The sequence below is a fragment of the Zootermopsis nevadensis genome, unplaced genomic scaffold (genome assembly GCF_977971745.1).
Source record: "Zootermopsis nevadensis isolate Lab colony 2312 unplaced genomic scaffold, Znev_1.0 Znev_ptg000003l, whole genome shotgun sequence".
NCBI lineage: Eukaryota > Metazoa > Arthropoda > Insecta > Blattodea > Termopsidae > Zootermopsis > Zootermopsis nevadensis.
The window spans coordinates 2,255,716-2,273,546 of record NW_028259135.1 but is presented as its reverse complement, the minus strand read 5'-3'; the positions used below and the strand labels follow the sequence as shown (position 1 = coordinate 2,273,546).

General features: G+C 38.6%; 1 protein-coding gene across 6 annotated transcripts in view; it reads right to left on the bottom strand.

The window, feature by feature from the left end:
• Positions 1-2,461: 2,461 nt before the first annotated feature.
• The window catches only part of Rtnl1 (reticulon), a 44,977-nt gene continuing 29,607 nt past the window's right edge, over positions 2,462-17,831 (bottom strand). For 3 of the 6 annotated variants that reach the window (XM_087358369.1, XM_087358385.1, XM_087358371.1), the window contains exons 3-6: positions 8,668-8,875; positions 7,033-7,241; positions 5,850-5,955; positions 2,462-4,400 (exon numbers count right to left, since the gene is read on the bottom strand). In XM_087358369.1, coding sequence (XP_087214495.1) covers positions 4,337-4,400; positions 5,850-5,955; positions 7,033-7,241; positions 8,668-8,875 — 587 coding nt within the window. In that variant the 3' untranslated portion in view covers positions 2,462-4,336. Of the gene's footprint in view, positions 4,401-5,849; positions 5,956-7,032; positions 7,242-8,667; positions 8,876-10,194; positions 10,217-10,367; positions 11,007-13,164; positions 13,461-17,831 lie in introns of those variants that run through there. The other 3 variants (XM_087358389.1, XM_087358378.1, XM_087358395.1) reach the window with 3 other exon arrangements.

The following is a 17,831-nucleotide window of genomic DNA, read 5'->3' as shown; positions in this document are numbered from 1 at the left end:
TGATACGTCTTTCAAATAATAGATGACGCAGACGTACTTGGAGCGTTTTATAACCGGGAACTTTTGAAAATCAAACAGCCAATAGCATATAAAATTGATCTTAATATGTTTAAAGAAATATATAGTAAAAATTGTTGACACAGCTATGCAATATTCATGATAATATGCTGTCATTTGTCTACAGTGACTAAATAAAAACACAATAAGCTGAGTTAGGATAGCAAGTACTGTGGCTCATGCTAAGAAAGTTATAACATTTCTATGTATCTATTTCAGTGGTAAACAACTTTCTTTGGATGAGTGCCAATTTAAAAAAGAAAAAATTACTGTCTGGGTTACAAGTCAAGTGATAATAAAATGTGTATTTTATTGAATACATGTTTATGTTTTCAACCAGCCACAATTTGGAAAAAATAACTAAAAATTCTTCAGACTTATAATTTTAACTTTAGGGATGAAAAAGTGTCATATAAATCATCTGTACATACAGCACCTTAATAAATAAGAAGCCTATTTATACCCCTTCCATTCTTAGCAATTAATTCATTCTCTAATTGACTTCATTGTATATCATCCCTGCAGATGATCAGATCAATGGTATAGGATCTACAATCAGTAGTTTAATTAAATGCAGTCTCATGCATGATATGTTTCATGTCTGTCTCACACTATTTGACTTAATCATTTTAAAAAGTACAAATCTGAAGCTCATTAGAGTACTTACACTATTCTCCTGTTACTTTCTTCTCTTAGGCCCTAATATTCTCTCAGCATTTCATTCTATAACACTTTCCATTTATTTTTCACTCAGACTGAGAGATCAAGTTTCACACACCTATAAAACATCATTAAATAAACAAATAACTCTAACAAGAATTGTTGTAATTACTGAATTATTAAAATAATTTGAAATTAATATAAACCTGTTGTTACAATAACCTCACAATTTAAAATGTAAATATATGAATAGAAGAATACAATGCAAAAGTCTGTGACCTTGATAAGCAGTTACATGTAAGGGTGACCCCTCTTCTTTCCTAGCTCTAACCCTGAATCTCAAATTGGTAGTATGCCAAGAAAGAATAATTGGATTTATGTAGAGCTTTCGTCTAATACCAGCTACTGCCCTGATGTAACAGCAATTAGCAGATATCAGTTCTACTGATTTCAGAATCACTTTAAATTCTTAGGGCATACTCTAAAACAAATACTCAACATCAAAACCCACAACTGGGCATGATCCTCCAAGCTAATTCACTCCACTTTTTATAGTGGCCAATTTCAACAGATCTGTTAATCAAAATTCTGTAGATGATTTGTTACTGTTTAACAAAGTTTCCTAATAGTCTGGTATTAATCATAAAATTTCTTCATGTGTCACCCTCAGAATAAGAGAAAATGTTTTAGTCATACAATCTGGATGGTAAAATTAGTTTTAAATCTAAATGCTATTTTGGAAAGTAACTTAAGTAAGTTTTTGAAATGAATCTACTACTTTTTCTTCTGTAATTTTATTTAGTTTTGAAGATTCTCAATATAGTTACAGTCTCATGAATTTCTTATTCTGTGACAAGCTCATAAATTTACTTTGACTCATTTATTTCAGAATAGTTGCCCTCGGTGGACTACAGGTTAGCATGCTCACCACTGGAACCAAGGTTTGCAGGTTCAAACCCGGCCGAGGTCGACGGACTTCTCAAATGTGATAAAAATCCATAGTACAACTTCCTTTGGAGTGGAAATAAAGCCGGCGGTCTCATGTCGTAGAATTACGGCATGTAAAAGAATCTTGCCCAAGTCTCTCCTGATTCACTACTATATGGCTCTAGCAGTTGAATCAGGATTGAGTAGAAATTGTGCAGAGACTAGGAAACCTCCAAAAACGAGGTGAAGAAAACCCACAATTGGGTTGTAGAGCCAAGAAACCTTTATTCTGAATATAATTTTAAGCAAGTTCTGTGTTACTCTTTATAATATTTATATTCTCCCAGGCAATTTACTTATGTGAACATGGGAGTTCACATCCGTGTCCATTATCAGCACCTATGTGACAAGTAACACGACTGCCCAAACTGCATAACCAGTTCTCAGAGCCTGACGTCTTTGTCCGAGAGGGAATCAACTGTAGATGGTCTGGTATCACATACATCTACTAGCAATGTTTAACCTGGGCAATCAACAAAAGCTATTTAACCGCGGAAGCTTCGACTCTTGTACAGCTCTACTTATTCTAACACCCTAACTATTATTCCGTCTACAAAATGAGTAGCACGTGCATACCAGATGTTTTGGCTTCCCAAGTATTAGTCAAAAAAGGATCAAAGTCTCGACAATTATTATTAGGTACTAAAGGAGAAATCAAAGGTTGTGAATGAGGAGAGAAAAGGAAAAAGAAAAACACAAAGGATCAGAAAGGATCTATGCCTTTGCTTTCTGTTGGATCGAGGTTTTTAAATTCAAGCACATTTCAAATTGTTTTTATTTGTGTACAAAGCACATATCAATACAACTAAATTTATATGACAAGGATAATCACTGAGAGAAAAGAACTGCGTAATTAATAATTACCGTATGTTTTGTAAACACTGACACCTCTTTCTTTCATGTCATTGCACCACGTCTTAGAAACTACATCAGAGGTACAGAACTTTTACCAGCTAAATTTCTATTTAAATATGAATAATCCACAATATTGGTATGAAATGCAGGGGTTTATTAAAATGAGTATGTAGCATCGTTATTAACCCTTTTCCTCCCCAATATTAGGCTAAATTTTATTATAAATCTATCGTGCGCATTTGACCGAAAACATCTTTGTGTGCACTGCCCATTTTCATCATCTCAAGCGTAATAATTTGAGGACAATTAGATGATGTGTGATGAATTGCAAAAAATAATAATAATGGTAATACACATTAGAAAGTCTATTCACACGTTCACACTGGTCATTCTGTCTCTATCACAAAGTTTCAGATGTCACGATAACCTGGCATTTAAAAATTCATAAGGTAGTCAAGGAGTAGACCACAACATTTCATTTGCAACCAACAAGATCATTAACCACGACACTGCAAATTGCAAATAAAATGTCGGAAACAACAGGCATTACTTCTACGCCACCGTATGTAACCACTTTTCACTCAAGTCAAACAGCTGAGGCTTCTGTGACATAAATTTTCCATCAAACAGCTCAACCATCCAAACACTTTCTTTCTCAGTTAAACAACAATTCATAATAAAGAAGTTAACATTTATTATGAGCAACTAGCATTTAAAGCCTTTCAAAGAAAGCATTCAAAATTGTATGCAACATATGTTTGAACTTTTTTTAAAAAAATACACAATGTGATAGAAGGAAACAAGAATTTGAAGAAATTGCTCCACGTGCAAACAATTAGCTATGCAAAATATGTAACAAGAAACTACATATAAACATTTTGGATTTCTCATACTTACAAAGTGATTTTCATTTTAAGGGCACCTTTTCTGGATCTTCTTTACACATAAAAAAGGTCCAACCCCCACACAAACACACTCAAGCTGATATTTGATGCTATGAAAAATTAACGACATTAATATATATCCTCCCTTCCCCTGACAAAAGAAAAAAACCCTTCCCACCCAAAAATAATCAAGTCTACAATGAATAATCATCACTATTTTAAAGAAAGTGACTAACCGGCTTCGGAATTACAGGTCGTAGAGGTCGTCTTTTCCTGGCGATGACAATTACAATCACTGAAATGGCTTCTATAAATACATAAATTCCAAAAGCAGAATTTCCTTCCCATGGCAGAACAGAAATTGAAGTTATTTGTAGAGATTAAACTACAATGGAAGAAAAAAAGGGGGGGGGGGTTCCTGCTGGACTGTAATTACCACCTCCGCCACACCTACGTAACTTGCTGAAACTGAGAACTGTAACACCGAATCCATTCTATTAGATTCCCTGTAAAAAAATGTTCTACCTTGCCACTGAAACATTACAGTATGACAATCATAACCTACAAGTATGGAAACACATAACACACAGGGGGCAGCAGTTAGTCTGAAATTTATTACAAACCAGTGACTCAAAAAAAATATTTGTAATTTATATACATAATTATGAACATGAAGGATGGCAGTACTGAGCCAAACAGAAGAAAGATATGAGAACAAAATAATATTAATAAATGTAACTGTGCAGATGTTGCAATAATAATATCGCAAGGAGGGGTCAAGGGTGAAAGGCTTGAACTATATATATATAACTTCTGTCCACCACTGCTCTTCAGCATTCATTGTTTGATTTTATTCAAACTTGGTTCCATCTTGCCTTGTATCTTACTTCATCTTACTGATCTTTCTTTTCTTCCTCTGCGACTGGCTTCTTGCCAATAGGAATTGCGGCCTTCACCCTGCAAACAAAAACTTTCGTATCACTTCTAAACCTTATTGATTTTAGAAGTATCACAAAACCTCAAAAGTTGAGACACCTGATAAATCTTATGGCATAAGCAAATCACAATACAGAACGTTTTTAAACTGATATGCTTTAAAAATTAAGTAGTAGTCAAGGCTTGAATTGTAGCTTTTATACGCAAGCCCCCCCGGCTCTTAAACATTTTATTTATTTATTTAGTGTTCTGTCTGAGGACAGGTCCATATGAACAGGATCCTTCCATCCTTTTCTCGGACTGGGACCTGTTCATATACGTTCTTGGCAGATGATCCAGAAGTGGTTTGCCATTGCCTTCTTCTGTGTGTGAATGGAGTAATTGTTGGGATGCCACGGAGGAAAACTCTGTGTTGCCTACACCACGGCCTTGCCCAACACAAGTTATAAATTCGAACCCGAGACCCCAGGATTACAAGGCCAGCGTTCTAACCGCTAGACCACCTCATCTTATTATTATTTAGTGTTCTGTCTGACGACAGGTCCATATGAACAGGATCCTTCCATCCTTTTCTCTTCTCGGACTGGGACCTGTTCATATACGTTCTTGGCAGATGATCCAGAAGTGGTTTGCCATTGCCTTCTTCTGTGTGTGAATGGAGTAATTGTTGGGATGCCACGGAGGAAAACTCCGTGTTGCCTAGACCACGGCCTTGCCCAACACAAGTTATAAATTCGGGCACCGCCGGGAATCGAACCCGAGACCCCAGGATTACAAGGCCAGCGTTCTAACCGCTAGACCACCGTGGCTCTCTTAAACATATCAAGCTGTAAATAAAACCACCGCCTACATCTCTCAAATAACACCCTAACCATTTTGTATGTGTTTTTCAAAGTAAAAGTATGCTAAGGATTTGAGGATTTCATGGTGGCGAGTCCAAAGTTAGCCGTCATCTCGGTATACACTGGTAGAAGTTCACCAACTTTTCAGAGGTCCTTGCTGCCTCCATCATCAGGGCAATGAATAAGCCACATGGCTGAAACAATGGTAAACACCTACCAGACTATACGACACAAATTACGCCATATCACAAATTTACATATGTGACTTCCAGGTTTATAAATACATATTTTACCCCACTTAATGGTACCTGCACCTTGTCGTGGTGGTGGGGCTTGAGTACCTCAGTGACCCCAAGAGCTATGCTGGCGGTAGCCAGATTTGTCGAGGGGGAGAGGTCAGACTAAGACAGGTACCCTGGTCCTCCAGGTTGGAGGTTGGTCGCAAGGCTAACAACCTTGCAGCGTAAAAAGGAAGATGTTTCGAAACCTCGATCAAAGCCTCGACCGAACGGAAGAGGAGAATTGAGGAGGCGATAGACCGAATACGGACCGGAGAGCCATAGAAGAAGAAGAAGATACATATTTTCACTGTAGTTATTTTAAAAGAAGATTCTGTTGGCATACGTACTTGGTTGTAATATCTGCAATTTTGCTCCGCACAACATCCAGGTTCTGGTCAATTTGTATCTTGTTGTTCTCATATACCTTGGGCAATGTGAAAAGTGCCACAAACGCTGAAAATAAAGACAGCAATGCATTTCTCTTATATAAATACCAAGATCTTGTAAAATAAATTGCAGCTAAAGAATAATTGATCTGGGATGGTTTCTATAATCACGAATAAGGACACACATGAAGCAAGATATAATTTCTTCACATTCCATTCTTAAAAAATAAAGCTACCATATTACATTAAAGAAGCTGCCTGTGGATACGATTACTTATGGTTACCCGCATTTTGTTGGAAACTTATTACGACTGAACACAACCTGCTATTCTGGACTGCAAAAAAACCACGCGTCAGCATCAATAAGCTAGAATATAATAGTGTCTTGTGATAAAATCAGTAAAAGACAGATATGATGAACTGAATCTACGAGGAAATAAATGGAGGGAACCATGAACACTAGCGTATAATCAACTTTTGCATTTTCTTGGGGGAAAACAGAATATTCCATAAGACGCAAAAGCTTTTGTGAGCGAATCATAACAAATACTAGTGTTATTACTGGAATAAACATTATGTCTTATTAATTGCGGAAGAAATGAGTGGTCCATATGGAAAGAGTTCATCAAACATTTTTCATGATTACAATAGTTTTCATTACCTCTTCAATAAAACTTAAAAGTAATTAAAATTTAAATAATTGGGAGTATTTTCTTCACAAACGAAAATCTGCCTTGAATTTTGTCACAAACATTCAAATTTAAAAACGTATAAAATAACATTCAGTTCTTAATGAGCTCCGCACTTCATCTCATGTTTTGTATGAGAAGCCACCGCCAAGAAAATCGATTTGTGAAGCGTTTATATCTGACCAGCATCAACCAATATTAAATTTTCCTGACAACTTTTACAGTAGAGCTTGAAAACCAAAGTTATTAAAATCTGTCAAGCAATTTCTAGAGATTAAATAGTAATAATAAATAAATGGTCTTTGTTACGTATTAATCTATATGTTCTATGTACAGAAGATGCACAAATTTTAAATGATTTCAGTTGTCTTGAAGGTGTAATATTTGTCATCTCAACATTACCATAACTTTCTCATCCATCTTTCATTCTAATGCTTTATACAAACTTGAAATACCAATGATAATGAGGGTCATGCCATTGAACCAGGAGCCCACATAGGTCAGACACCACAGCAGTACTCCGAACTTGATCGAGTCTACCAAATCCTCGACCAAGAAGAGCCGTCGCAGTTCCGAAGCTGCCGCGTTCACATGGGCCACGGCGATGTCCGTCACTTCTCGCACCTTTTCTTGCGGCAATGTTAGATCCAGCTCCAGGATGTCCCTAGTGTCAAGATGACAAAGCTTGTACTCACATGCAAAAAATTTATGTTCCTCTCAATTTTGAGGTTATGACTGGAGCATACAGCTCAGATGGAGGAAATAAGAAATACACACAAGAAACTGGTAGGGTAACCCCTTGGAAAGACAATGAGATAGGAAAATAATATTAAGATGTATCTTGTAAGTTCAATGAACTTCACAAAAAATAATTTACAATGGCAGTCCCTGGTTTTGGTTCTATTACCAGAGAGACTGCATGGATTTTGATACCACTTTCCTTATACGGGCCTGCATCATTTTCAAAAAATTCAATCCTTTATGTTCAGATACTCCCTCACAATGCTCACACTACAATCAAGGCAAACTAATAACAATTCGTATGATTTGAGGTTTTCACAGCGGTGAGTATGAAGATTTCTGTCTTCTGGGTTGTTGCGCTGTGTAGTCTGGTCGATGTTAACCAACGTTTCAGAGGTCATACTGCCTCCGTCATCAGGGCGATGAGTATGAAGATTTCTGTCTTCTGGGTTGTAGCGCTGTGTAGTATGGTCGATGTTAACCAACGTTTCAGAGGTCATACTGCCTCCATCATCAGGGCGATGAGTATGAAGATTTCTGTCTTCTGGGTTGTTGCGCTGTGTAGTCTGGTCGATGTTTAATAACGTTTCAGAGGTCATACTGCCTCCGTCATCAGAGTATGAAGATTTCTGTCTTCTGGGTTGTTGCGCTGTGTAGTCTGGTCGATGTTTACCAACGTTTCAGAGGTCATACTGCCTCCGTCATCAGAGTATGAAGATTTCTGTCTTCTGGGTTGTTGCGCTGTGTAGTCTGGTCGATGTTAACCAACGTTTCAGAGGTCATACTGCCTCCATCATCAGGGCGATGAGTATGAAGATTTCTGTCTTCTGGGTTGTTGCGCTGTGTAGTCTGGTCGATGTTTAATAACGTTTCAGAGGTCATACTGCCTCCGTCATCAGGGCAATGATGACGGAGGCAGTATGACCTCTGAAACGTTGGTTAACATCGACCAGACTATACAGCGCAACAACCCAGAAGACGGAAATCTTCATACTCACCGCTGTGAGAACCTTAAGTCTTACATATATATATATATATTACATGGCATATCTGAACAGGTTTTAGAGTCTTCCGTGCAGCACGCGACTACGAGTTTTTAATAGCAGGTGGACAGCGCACAGAGACCATGTATTCAGGTTGGAACTGGAGGACTTGCTAAAGCAGGTAAAGAGATGAAGTACTGGTAATAGCCAACATGTGTAGCCTTACCAGTTTGCAGTCCTATTTGCAAGACCGAAGTCTAAAGTACAAGAAATGTAAGGAAGTGTCAAGACCATTAGCACATATTAAAATAAAAGTCTGAATCTCACAAACCATGTTACAACTGAAATGAATAATTCACTACTTACTTAAAAGGATGACCATCTGAAGTTTTCTGGACAGCCTGCAGAATATTTTTATAGATGCGGAAGCTAATTGTACCAGTAAGAAGTGCCAGGGACAGGTATGCCACTACACTGATAAGAGAGAAGTATGACAGAGACAGCAGAACTCCCAGCACACTGCCAAAAACGATCCCCGACTTCTTGGGGTCACGCCAGTACACTAGCTCCACCACTGCAAAACGCAAAGTACATTACATGATATTTTTTCACAGTAGTGGTAGTTGTCGAAAGATTTCAGCCAGTCTTATGCTCCTATATAAAAGTAATGAGTGCGATAATTAAAGCAAATGCACAATAATGAACCGTCAGATACCATAAAAGGCAGAGAATTTGTTGTCCAGCAAAACAAATGTTAAGTTTCTAATGAATGACTTCACGCAAAAGAATAAGCAAGTCATTCCTTCATTCCATTTGGTAGTTGTTGCTCTCATATCCAACTGGCATTTAAAACTCATTACGGTACGATAACACGATTTTTAAATTGGCGGTATTCTCTCTCACATAAAAAATCTGATATCTCAATTTTACTGCATGCATAAATAACATCTTTTTTTCAACTTGGGTTTTGAAAGCACTTAGGTCAACAGAAATTTATACTGAATCACATAACCTCACTTACACACACAAAAGGAATATATCAATACAGAAAGTACATATACCTGCCTCTGAGCTTCATTTTTATTTCCATACCTGACCCTCATCTCTTGTGAATTCATTATTTATTTACAGTTGCTAGCCCTAATATGTAAAATTCTTCCAACTTTAACAAATCTACCTTGTTGCCACATTATAAAAGACATAGCAACAATTTAACAATTTTTATAGAAACTTATTACAAATATATATTACATTGTTAGAAAGATATGGATGGGCTGATAAGATGTTCTTCACTCACAGTACAATGTGAGGACTATCAGTAAATTCAAAAGCTTTTGGATATGTAAACTGTGCACTGGATTGAACTAGGTCGTGATACCACCCAGTGGATGGAATCTTGTTTACATAATAAGTTCAGATTCTATTAAAAGCAGGGGATTTTGATATTAGTTAAAACAATTACTAGATTCTCAGGACGACTCTGCCTCATGGATTTAATTATAAGACTTTTCACTACCACTTAATTTCGTAATTCGTACAGCCTGGGCTTCTAACCTTCACCTATTCACACGCCATTATCTACTATAGGTCAAACACTACGCACTGTTGAGCTTGCCTTCATGCCCGTAATCTCAATAATAAAATCATGTCTCGAAAATATATCATGTGAAAACCACGTTTCTAGTAACAAACAGAATGAGATGATGCTGAAAGAACTTCGCATATGGTGTGCGATTACAGTACACATGCCCACTAATAACTGTTAAGTACCAAACACATACGCACATATAAAAAAAAACATTTCACGGCAAAACCAAGTAAAACACATTAACAAAATCGAAGAATGTCACATATTTTTTAAAACTACGAAACAATCCCTTTAGGAAGCCTTACTTTTCATAAACCTTGGCAACAAATTGCAACCTATACGTGGCGCGTTTTCCACACATATGTTGGAACATCATCCAATCATCCAAACATCCTTGAGGGAGTAGCTAGTCGGATTCATCGTCTGCCGCCAAAAAAGCTCCTTTATCTACCACCATAGTTCCTTCACTCAATCTTACCAGGTCCCCTGTCAACGTATTCCTCAGCAGAAGTATTATGTGGCCTCGCACGGCGAACCATGTTAAGAGTGTGGACTGAAATTACTTCTCTAGCAGGCAGGCACAAAAGAGCGCAAGGAACCTTATTCACAGGAGTTCTTGCTGGACAAGTGGTCGGGCCGGTTACCTGCCATCTCACGTGACAGGCGCCACGTTCAAATCAATATTGTCGTAGGCACGTATTCTATAGTTTCGACTGATCACAAAAGATCGAATGACAGGCGCACTACCCCCAGAAATTGTAGGATTAGATTATTTAAGAAGCAATGTGCGCACTGACATAAAATGAGCACTGAAGCAAACAGCTTTTTACTCATTCTTGTTCATTTTCTTCGAGGGTGGGTTTTCACTACTAAGGCTAGGGACAAAAGAGATTTTCTAATAGGTAGTTTAAGTCTTCCGCACTTCACAAAACCATCCGACTTTGTTTATATAACCGTCTGTGTTTCCTTTCCTTATCACCTGGTCATAGTTCCTATTAGTTTCAGTATTAGAACAGCACAGCATCTGCGTTTATATAAAAAAAATCGATAAAGGATAATCGGGAGTTTATTGTATTAGTTGTGTGAACGGCCTTGTCAAACAACAGTTGCCTATACAAACGTAATTCAACAAATAAACAGCGGATAATAAGATCGATATAATTGTAGATCCAAGTGATGCAACTATTCAGTGGTTGCCTTCCACATATTCGTCACGGACTATCACGCTGTACCTGCTGAACGGAAACTGACAGCAGCAGTGGCGGCGGCGGTGGTGATTGTTGTCAACACTCGGGGAGGGGTGGGGGGTGAGAGCCGTTACATCAAGCTCCGCGCTTCCCCCTTTATGTTAAACGGATTATGTAAAACGTTAGCTCATAAATGTGGAAAATATAAATGAAACTCACATCTATTAAAAATAAACACGAATGTTTTCCTTATGCGTTAGTCACTTTACAAATACCGCTGTCATTGAGCCGGAAAAAGCGTGTGCCAATTTTTATTTTTAGGAGAATATAAATTATGATCTCGTTGCATCCAATCTCCCCTTAATCTGCAAACTACCTTCTTCATGTCTCAAACAGCGGTATGAACTGCACTTACGAATTCGGTTATCACTTTCTGTGGGTTCCGAGTAACTGTCATACACATTTCTTTTTTAACAAGTGTTTGGATTTCAGCCTTTCGCTAGTTATTAACAGTAGTCTACTGTGAAATGTGATAGTTTCTACGTATGTCGTAGTTAAGTAGATAACACTCCTGCTTCGTTCTCTGGAGGTCCTAGGATCCATACATAGCTGAAAGCCTGCAATCCTAAGACATTGTTATTCGAGTGCATTAGTGTTGAGGGACAGGTTATATTTTTGAAAAGTAACAGTTCGTCAACAATGGCAGACACTTGTCTTTCAATTCACATTATTTTTTAATAAATTTCAGTACGCTGAGGTCGACCTCATAGTGTATCTTTGAAAATAATAATGAACCTTGCCCCCATCCTGTACAAACACCAGAGGTCTTAGAATAATATCCTAACCCTACAAAGTCCATTACGATGGCAACTTCTGAAAAACTGCTGCGTGTAGCTGTTACACCTGGGCGAGTCCAAGTCGATACTAAGGGGGGGGGGGGGGTTCTTTGCCGTTCTAAATGAATCATCGGCGTTGTGTAGTAAACCTTCAGTCAACCGAATGAATCAGCCGACACTTGTGGATACACCCGACAGTTTTACTAACAAATGACGACTGCATCAAACAACGTAGTGTCGACTGACGTAATATTTAATTACAATAAATTACGAATATTATGCTGGATACTGTCCACTGTCTTTGAAATGTCTGATATGCAAGATATTTTGAGTACTGGCTTGTAAACTCATCTACGTTATAATGACAACCAAAGACGAAAAGTATAACACAGCCAACTCAAATGTCACGCAGGACTACATAAAATACATTTAAATAAACAAAGTCCAACACAAGCTCAATGCTAGTCATTTTACGAATCAACCATTAATACTTATGGAGAATCAGGATATTTATTATATCTTCCAAAGTACAAAAGAAATACTTGTAGCTTTTTGCAAAGTACTAGAAACAGGGTAATCACTTCCCGAAATGAGGTACAAACTCGGGACTTTCCGAATATGCACGATTGCAAAACCAGCGCACCGCGACGAAGATACACAATACTAGTAACGAGACACAGTCAATTAAAATTAAAAAAAAAATTGTTTCAATGCATCCGTTACGATCTATTAATAAAACCAAGCTACACCGCGAGATACCTGCACTGAAATTCAGTACCAAGCGCCAGGTTGAATAAAATATGGCCAAGTCACCGCGCATTTGGAACTACTAATTTGGGGTGTGTGGAAGAACCCCTAAAGTCACTCGCATACTGTTGCCTTCCAAACGGGGGTTTAAATCCCGGCACCGACAATTTTTGGGGTTTCTTCACAATTTGGATTCTTGAATTTATATGGCGATACAAATACTGACAAACGTGCAACTTTTACGGAAATGGAAAATAAGATGGTGGCTCTACGCAAATATCTTGTTACGTTAACTGATGATTCAATATAACTCGACACGTGAAACTTGATTCATGTAACTAATACATCTAGCCGTAGTTGGTTTCGAGTATCAAAAAGAAGGGCATCGTCATGGTAAATACATTAAACATTCTTCACTCATTACCTAGTTAGACCTCCTACGCCACCACCAACACAACACAACACAAAACACACACACACACGACTTGTATTCCACTGCACTTACAATCCTCCCTTTTGATTCTGAGTCCCATCTTGTTGAGCGCTCGTGGTTGTTCGTGGAATGCTTAAACCCGGAATTTACACGAAGTATGTGGAAAGGACCAACAGTCTTCAAACTAGCGGAACCCGCAAAATCCCGGGCCACATTCACCCCCCGGTTACAGCAGACGGGCCTCTAACAAAATGCCGTCACTGTCCCATTGGCACAGTTCCCTACCCAGCGCTAAATATAAAGCAGAGGTAGTAGCCACTAGTTGCCAAACGTCCGACACTTGTCCGATCAATAGCAGACGGTTGCCAAGCCCTTGGTGCTGAATAAGTCCTCCAGTCGGCAGCACCATGCAGGCGTCGTGACGCACTGCACAGAGGCAGTGAGGTTATGACCGAATCCACACACCATTACGACAAACTGACGGAGAGGACTTGAGGTTCCCACGGCGGCGAATATTAACACGACTGTCTTCTGCCGCCATAATGGTCCTGATGACGAACAAGACCACACAGCCATCTTCAAAAATCTACGCTGTTATAACGCATTATAAAATGGAGATAACTTGTCTTTTTATCCAGAAATTTATGTCTACAGTGGTAATGCTGTTAATACTGAAATTTCCTGGGCGAATACAATTTCGGTCCATACAGGAAGGAATAAAGGGCAAGATAATTGAAGAAACAAAGAAAATGAAAGCAGAACAGGTTAGTTGTGTGTGTTAATGGACCCTACACACGCAAACGATGGGACTAACACGTGAACTTGGGAGGGATGGCGTTCGCGGTTAGAATCCACGCCCTCTGCATGAGTGACTGCATTTTATGTCTTTGGCGGAAATAAAGCAAGTCATTTCATATCAATATCACGCAAATGAAGCGTGAGAGTATGAATGGCCTAGATTAATCTGGATCACGATAAATGCCAGTGGTGGGCTCTTATATACATTATAATGAACTTCCGGGTTTAATGAAAGGCAGTACATTTCTTGGCCATATTAACAACCACCAGCTTTGTTTAAATCTTGTCAGTCTAATCACAATAAAATTCCTATTAAATATTAAAATATTACTATAATTAACATTTAAATATTTAAAATATATTAAATGATGTTCTCTATCGATCATCACTTTTTTACACAACATGTCGTGTAAAAATGATGATCTAATGTAAATCGAACATTTCGATAGAGAACATCATTTAATATATTTTAAATATTTAAATGTTAATTATAGTAATATTTTAATATTTAATAGGAATTTTATTGTCTGACAAGATTTAAACAAATATATATTTATCACAATATGACATTATTCCTCGTCGCTATGATGAATGACTCAAATGCGCGGAATCTGGGAGGCCCGTTCTCATTTATAGACTCACCTTAGCTACAAGCCAACTGGCAGAACACGCGTTGCAAAGCGCCGGAGGAAAGATGGCTACGTGGTTGGAGATCAATCGGAAATAAAAAACAAAATAAATAATTCATCGTAGTTCCCGCTATTTGAGAGAATCACAGCTAGTTTTTAGAAATTTTGGAAAAAGGAACTTCAATTTCTGGCACAGCTAATTATAACAGCGGGGACAAATGGACTAATGCATTTTACGATCGATTTCTTTCGAAAGACTAGTAAAAATTATCTTGAATATCTTTTACGGATGACAAAACAGTTTGTGTGAGACATTATATTTTTCAAAACCTTTACTTTTCATATCAACAGATACCAAACAGCCTCTGCAGTCAACAAGGTGACATTTGACAGCAACAAATTAGCGATAATTACGACACCGTTATCACAATGATGGATGAACACAGTTTGGAACAACAGACTCGTTCGATCCACCACTGACAACACTGCCTTCGCAATCGTACAAACCGCAAAGCGGAACAGCGAAAAGTTGAGTGATAGCTCACTCACTAGTCGACAGAGGGCGCAGCGAACACACACGAGCGCGTCATTCAGTCTAGAAATTGTATTTGCCGACCGAGGTCCACCGATCGGAACCAGATTACTCTGGAATAAAATCAACACGCAACCTGCCACACACCTTTCACCGAAATCACTTTGTGAATAAAAACATTTTGCGCAAAATCAAAACTGGTAGCTAATTTATGTACGAAATTTCATAAGCCACCGAATTTCATAACATAAAAAAAAACAAAGCGACTTAATTTACATTCTTAATGAATACTTATTTGAAAAATTGTACAAAATACAACGTGACTTGTGATTGTCTCGGATAACAGAAGCCAACTTTTTCGCCTTACCTTCATTTAAGGCTTTGACCGGGATGTTCTTTTGTTAAATCTTATGTGGTACCGCCTGATTCAACTTCTAATGGTTAAGTGAAGTGTTTTCTTCGCGGTACGGTCTGGATTCGTAAATAATATTCAGACGAGCTTCGGTTTCAAAGGGTTAACTAGCTGATTTTCGTAATGGTGAGGTGTAGTGTTTTCTTCGCGGTACGGACTGGATTCGTAAATATTATGAAGACGAGCTTCGGCTTCAAAGGGTTAACCAGCTGATTTTCGTAATGGTGAGGTGAAGTGTTTTCTTCGCGGTACGGTCTGGATTCATAAATAATATTCAGACGATCTATATACAGAGTTTCTAAAAATCATTATTATTATTATAAGTAAACAAAACCCAGCACGTAGAAATAAAGTACAAGCATTACTAGTTTTGTTTATTACGCCATAAATAAATGCCATTCTGTAAGACCCCAAGCTCGTAGAAGCCAGGATAATCGAGGTCCCACTCTGCTGATAAAACGTGTGGTAAAACAGATATAGAGAGACATAGGGCAACAGAGAGGGGAACGTGGCCTTCATGTGCGCATAGTATTACACGTTTAGACAAAGAAACAGACTATCAGTTAAAATGACAACTACGCACACCGATGGAAGGGCGAAGAGTTGGTGAAAACTGTCAGAGGGACGTTGTAAAGAGGTTTCTGAGGCACGTCCGGGTATTAATTCGGATGACCAGAAGGAAACTTTTCATATGTATTTTTTGTAGTGAGACACTGTGTCAAGTCTTCAATCCAGAAGCATTACCATTCATAAGAGAAATATTTAATACGGGCAACCATCGACAAGGCAACATCCAAACGCATTTTGCTGATATACGATATTGCAAGAACGGTATTTTAAATTCTAAATGTCTAATTCCCTGATAGCCTATAACACACAAAGCCAGTAGACTGATGTTTCTGACAGCTTCGATCTCGTGTCTGATGAAGTGGAAAATTAATTAATATCGACACAACATCGACATCCGATGGCGGATGACTTTAACAACTTGTTGGATCTCGTGTTATTACTAAATAATTACATACAAAATAATGACATCGAAACAGAACTCTACTTTTAATGAACATGAAACTCGGGCCGATTCCATTTTTTTTTTTCCATTACTAATTCCCTAATTTTACTCTTACAAATATAACGCGGCAGGGGAACCGGTTTACTTCAGTCACTATGAAAACCGAGGTTTGATTCCTTGCAGGGACTGTCATTGCGTCCAGAACGGCTCTGAGGCCCACCCACCTCCCACCGGATGGGTCCAGAAGGTACTCTTAAATATTTAAGACTATAAAATATTATCATTCACTAATAACAACTGTATGGGAAAATTAAAAATTTCGTAACAGGGACTCAGAAATGAGCGACAGTTTCTGTCGAAGTAATTTCAAAACTTCAATAACTCTGCTAAAAATAGACGTAGCGCCGCCATCTTAGTCTCGTTTTAAAGAGGAAGGATGAAAGTTTGTGCCAGTACCGCTCCGACATCCGTGGCGGCCGGACGTCGCGAACTGCGCACGCGCAAAGTTAACCCACGATTTTCGACTTTCCGGATTCGACACGTGTCCATAAACGGGATCATATCTCAGAGACTAATTATCCGATCCGATTGAACCAAGTGTTGTTTTGAAGAGGAGTGTATATGTTACAACCCATCCAGGCCTCCAAGTGTGTATCTCAAAAACTCAAAAAGATACAAACATAATTAAACAACCATGACGACAAAACGCCCTTGACAGCCGCGAACTATTTGCCAGAAGATGGTCGTGGTTCTAAGTCTTCTTGAGAAGACTAATTATTCAGATACACGAAATTCCTTGTTATCAGGATGTCTTCTGGGTTGTAGCGGCGTGTAGTCTGGTAGAAGTCTGCAGGCGTTTCAGAAGTCCCTGCTGCCTCCATCATAATGAAGACCTCTGAAACGTTGGAATCCTTTTACCATACTACACAGCGTTACAACCCAGGAGATGGCTAGCGATGTTCATGTTCGCCACCGTGAGAACCTCAAATCCTACGAAATTACGTGCTTCGTCACAAGTGTGACAGCCCACTCTGAGTTCGATTCTCGAGCAGGCAGACCGGAGATGGACTTAGACTGGACTTTTGGCGATTACTCCAGTTTATACGCAAGGAAAGGGGCCTAAGTTAGTTTTGTTTCGGTAGCGCCTTCCTTAATCGGAATTTATAATCAAATTGTATTGAATTTTCCCGAGTTGACGGTTAGTATCGCTAGTTCGGGCCACATCTTGGGAGACTTGTTTGTTCCACCGGGCGACTGCCTGGCGCCAGCTACGTGACTGTGTGAATAGGTGATTTTATGATCGGTGGCTGGACTTGGTGGGATGAGTAAGCTCTTCCAGATGTGTTTTAGCCGTTA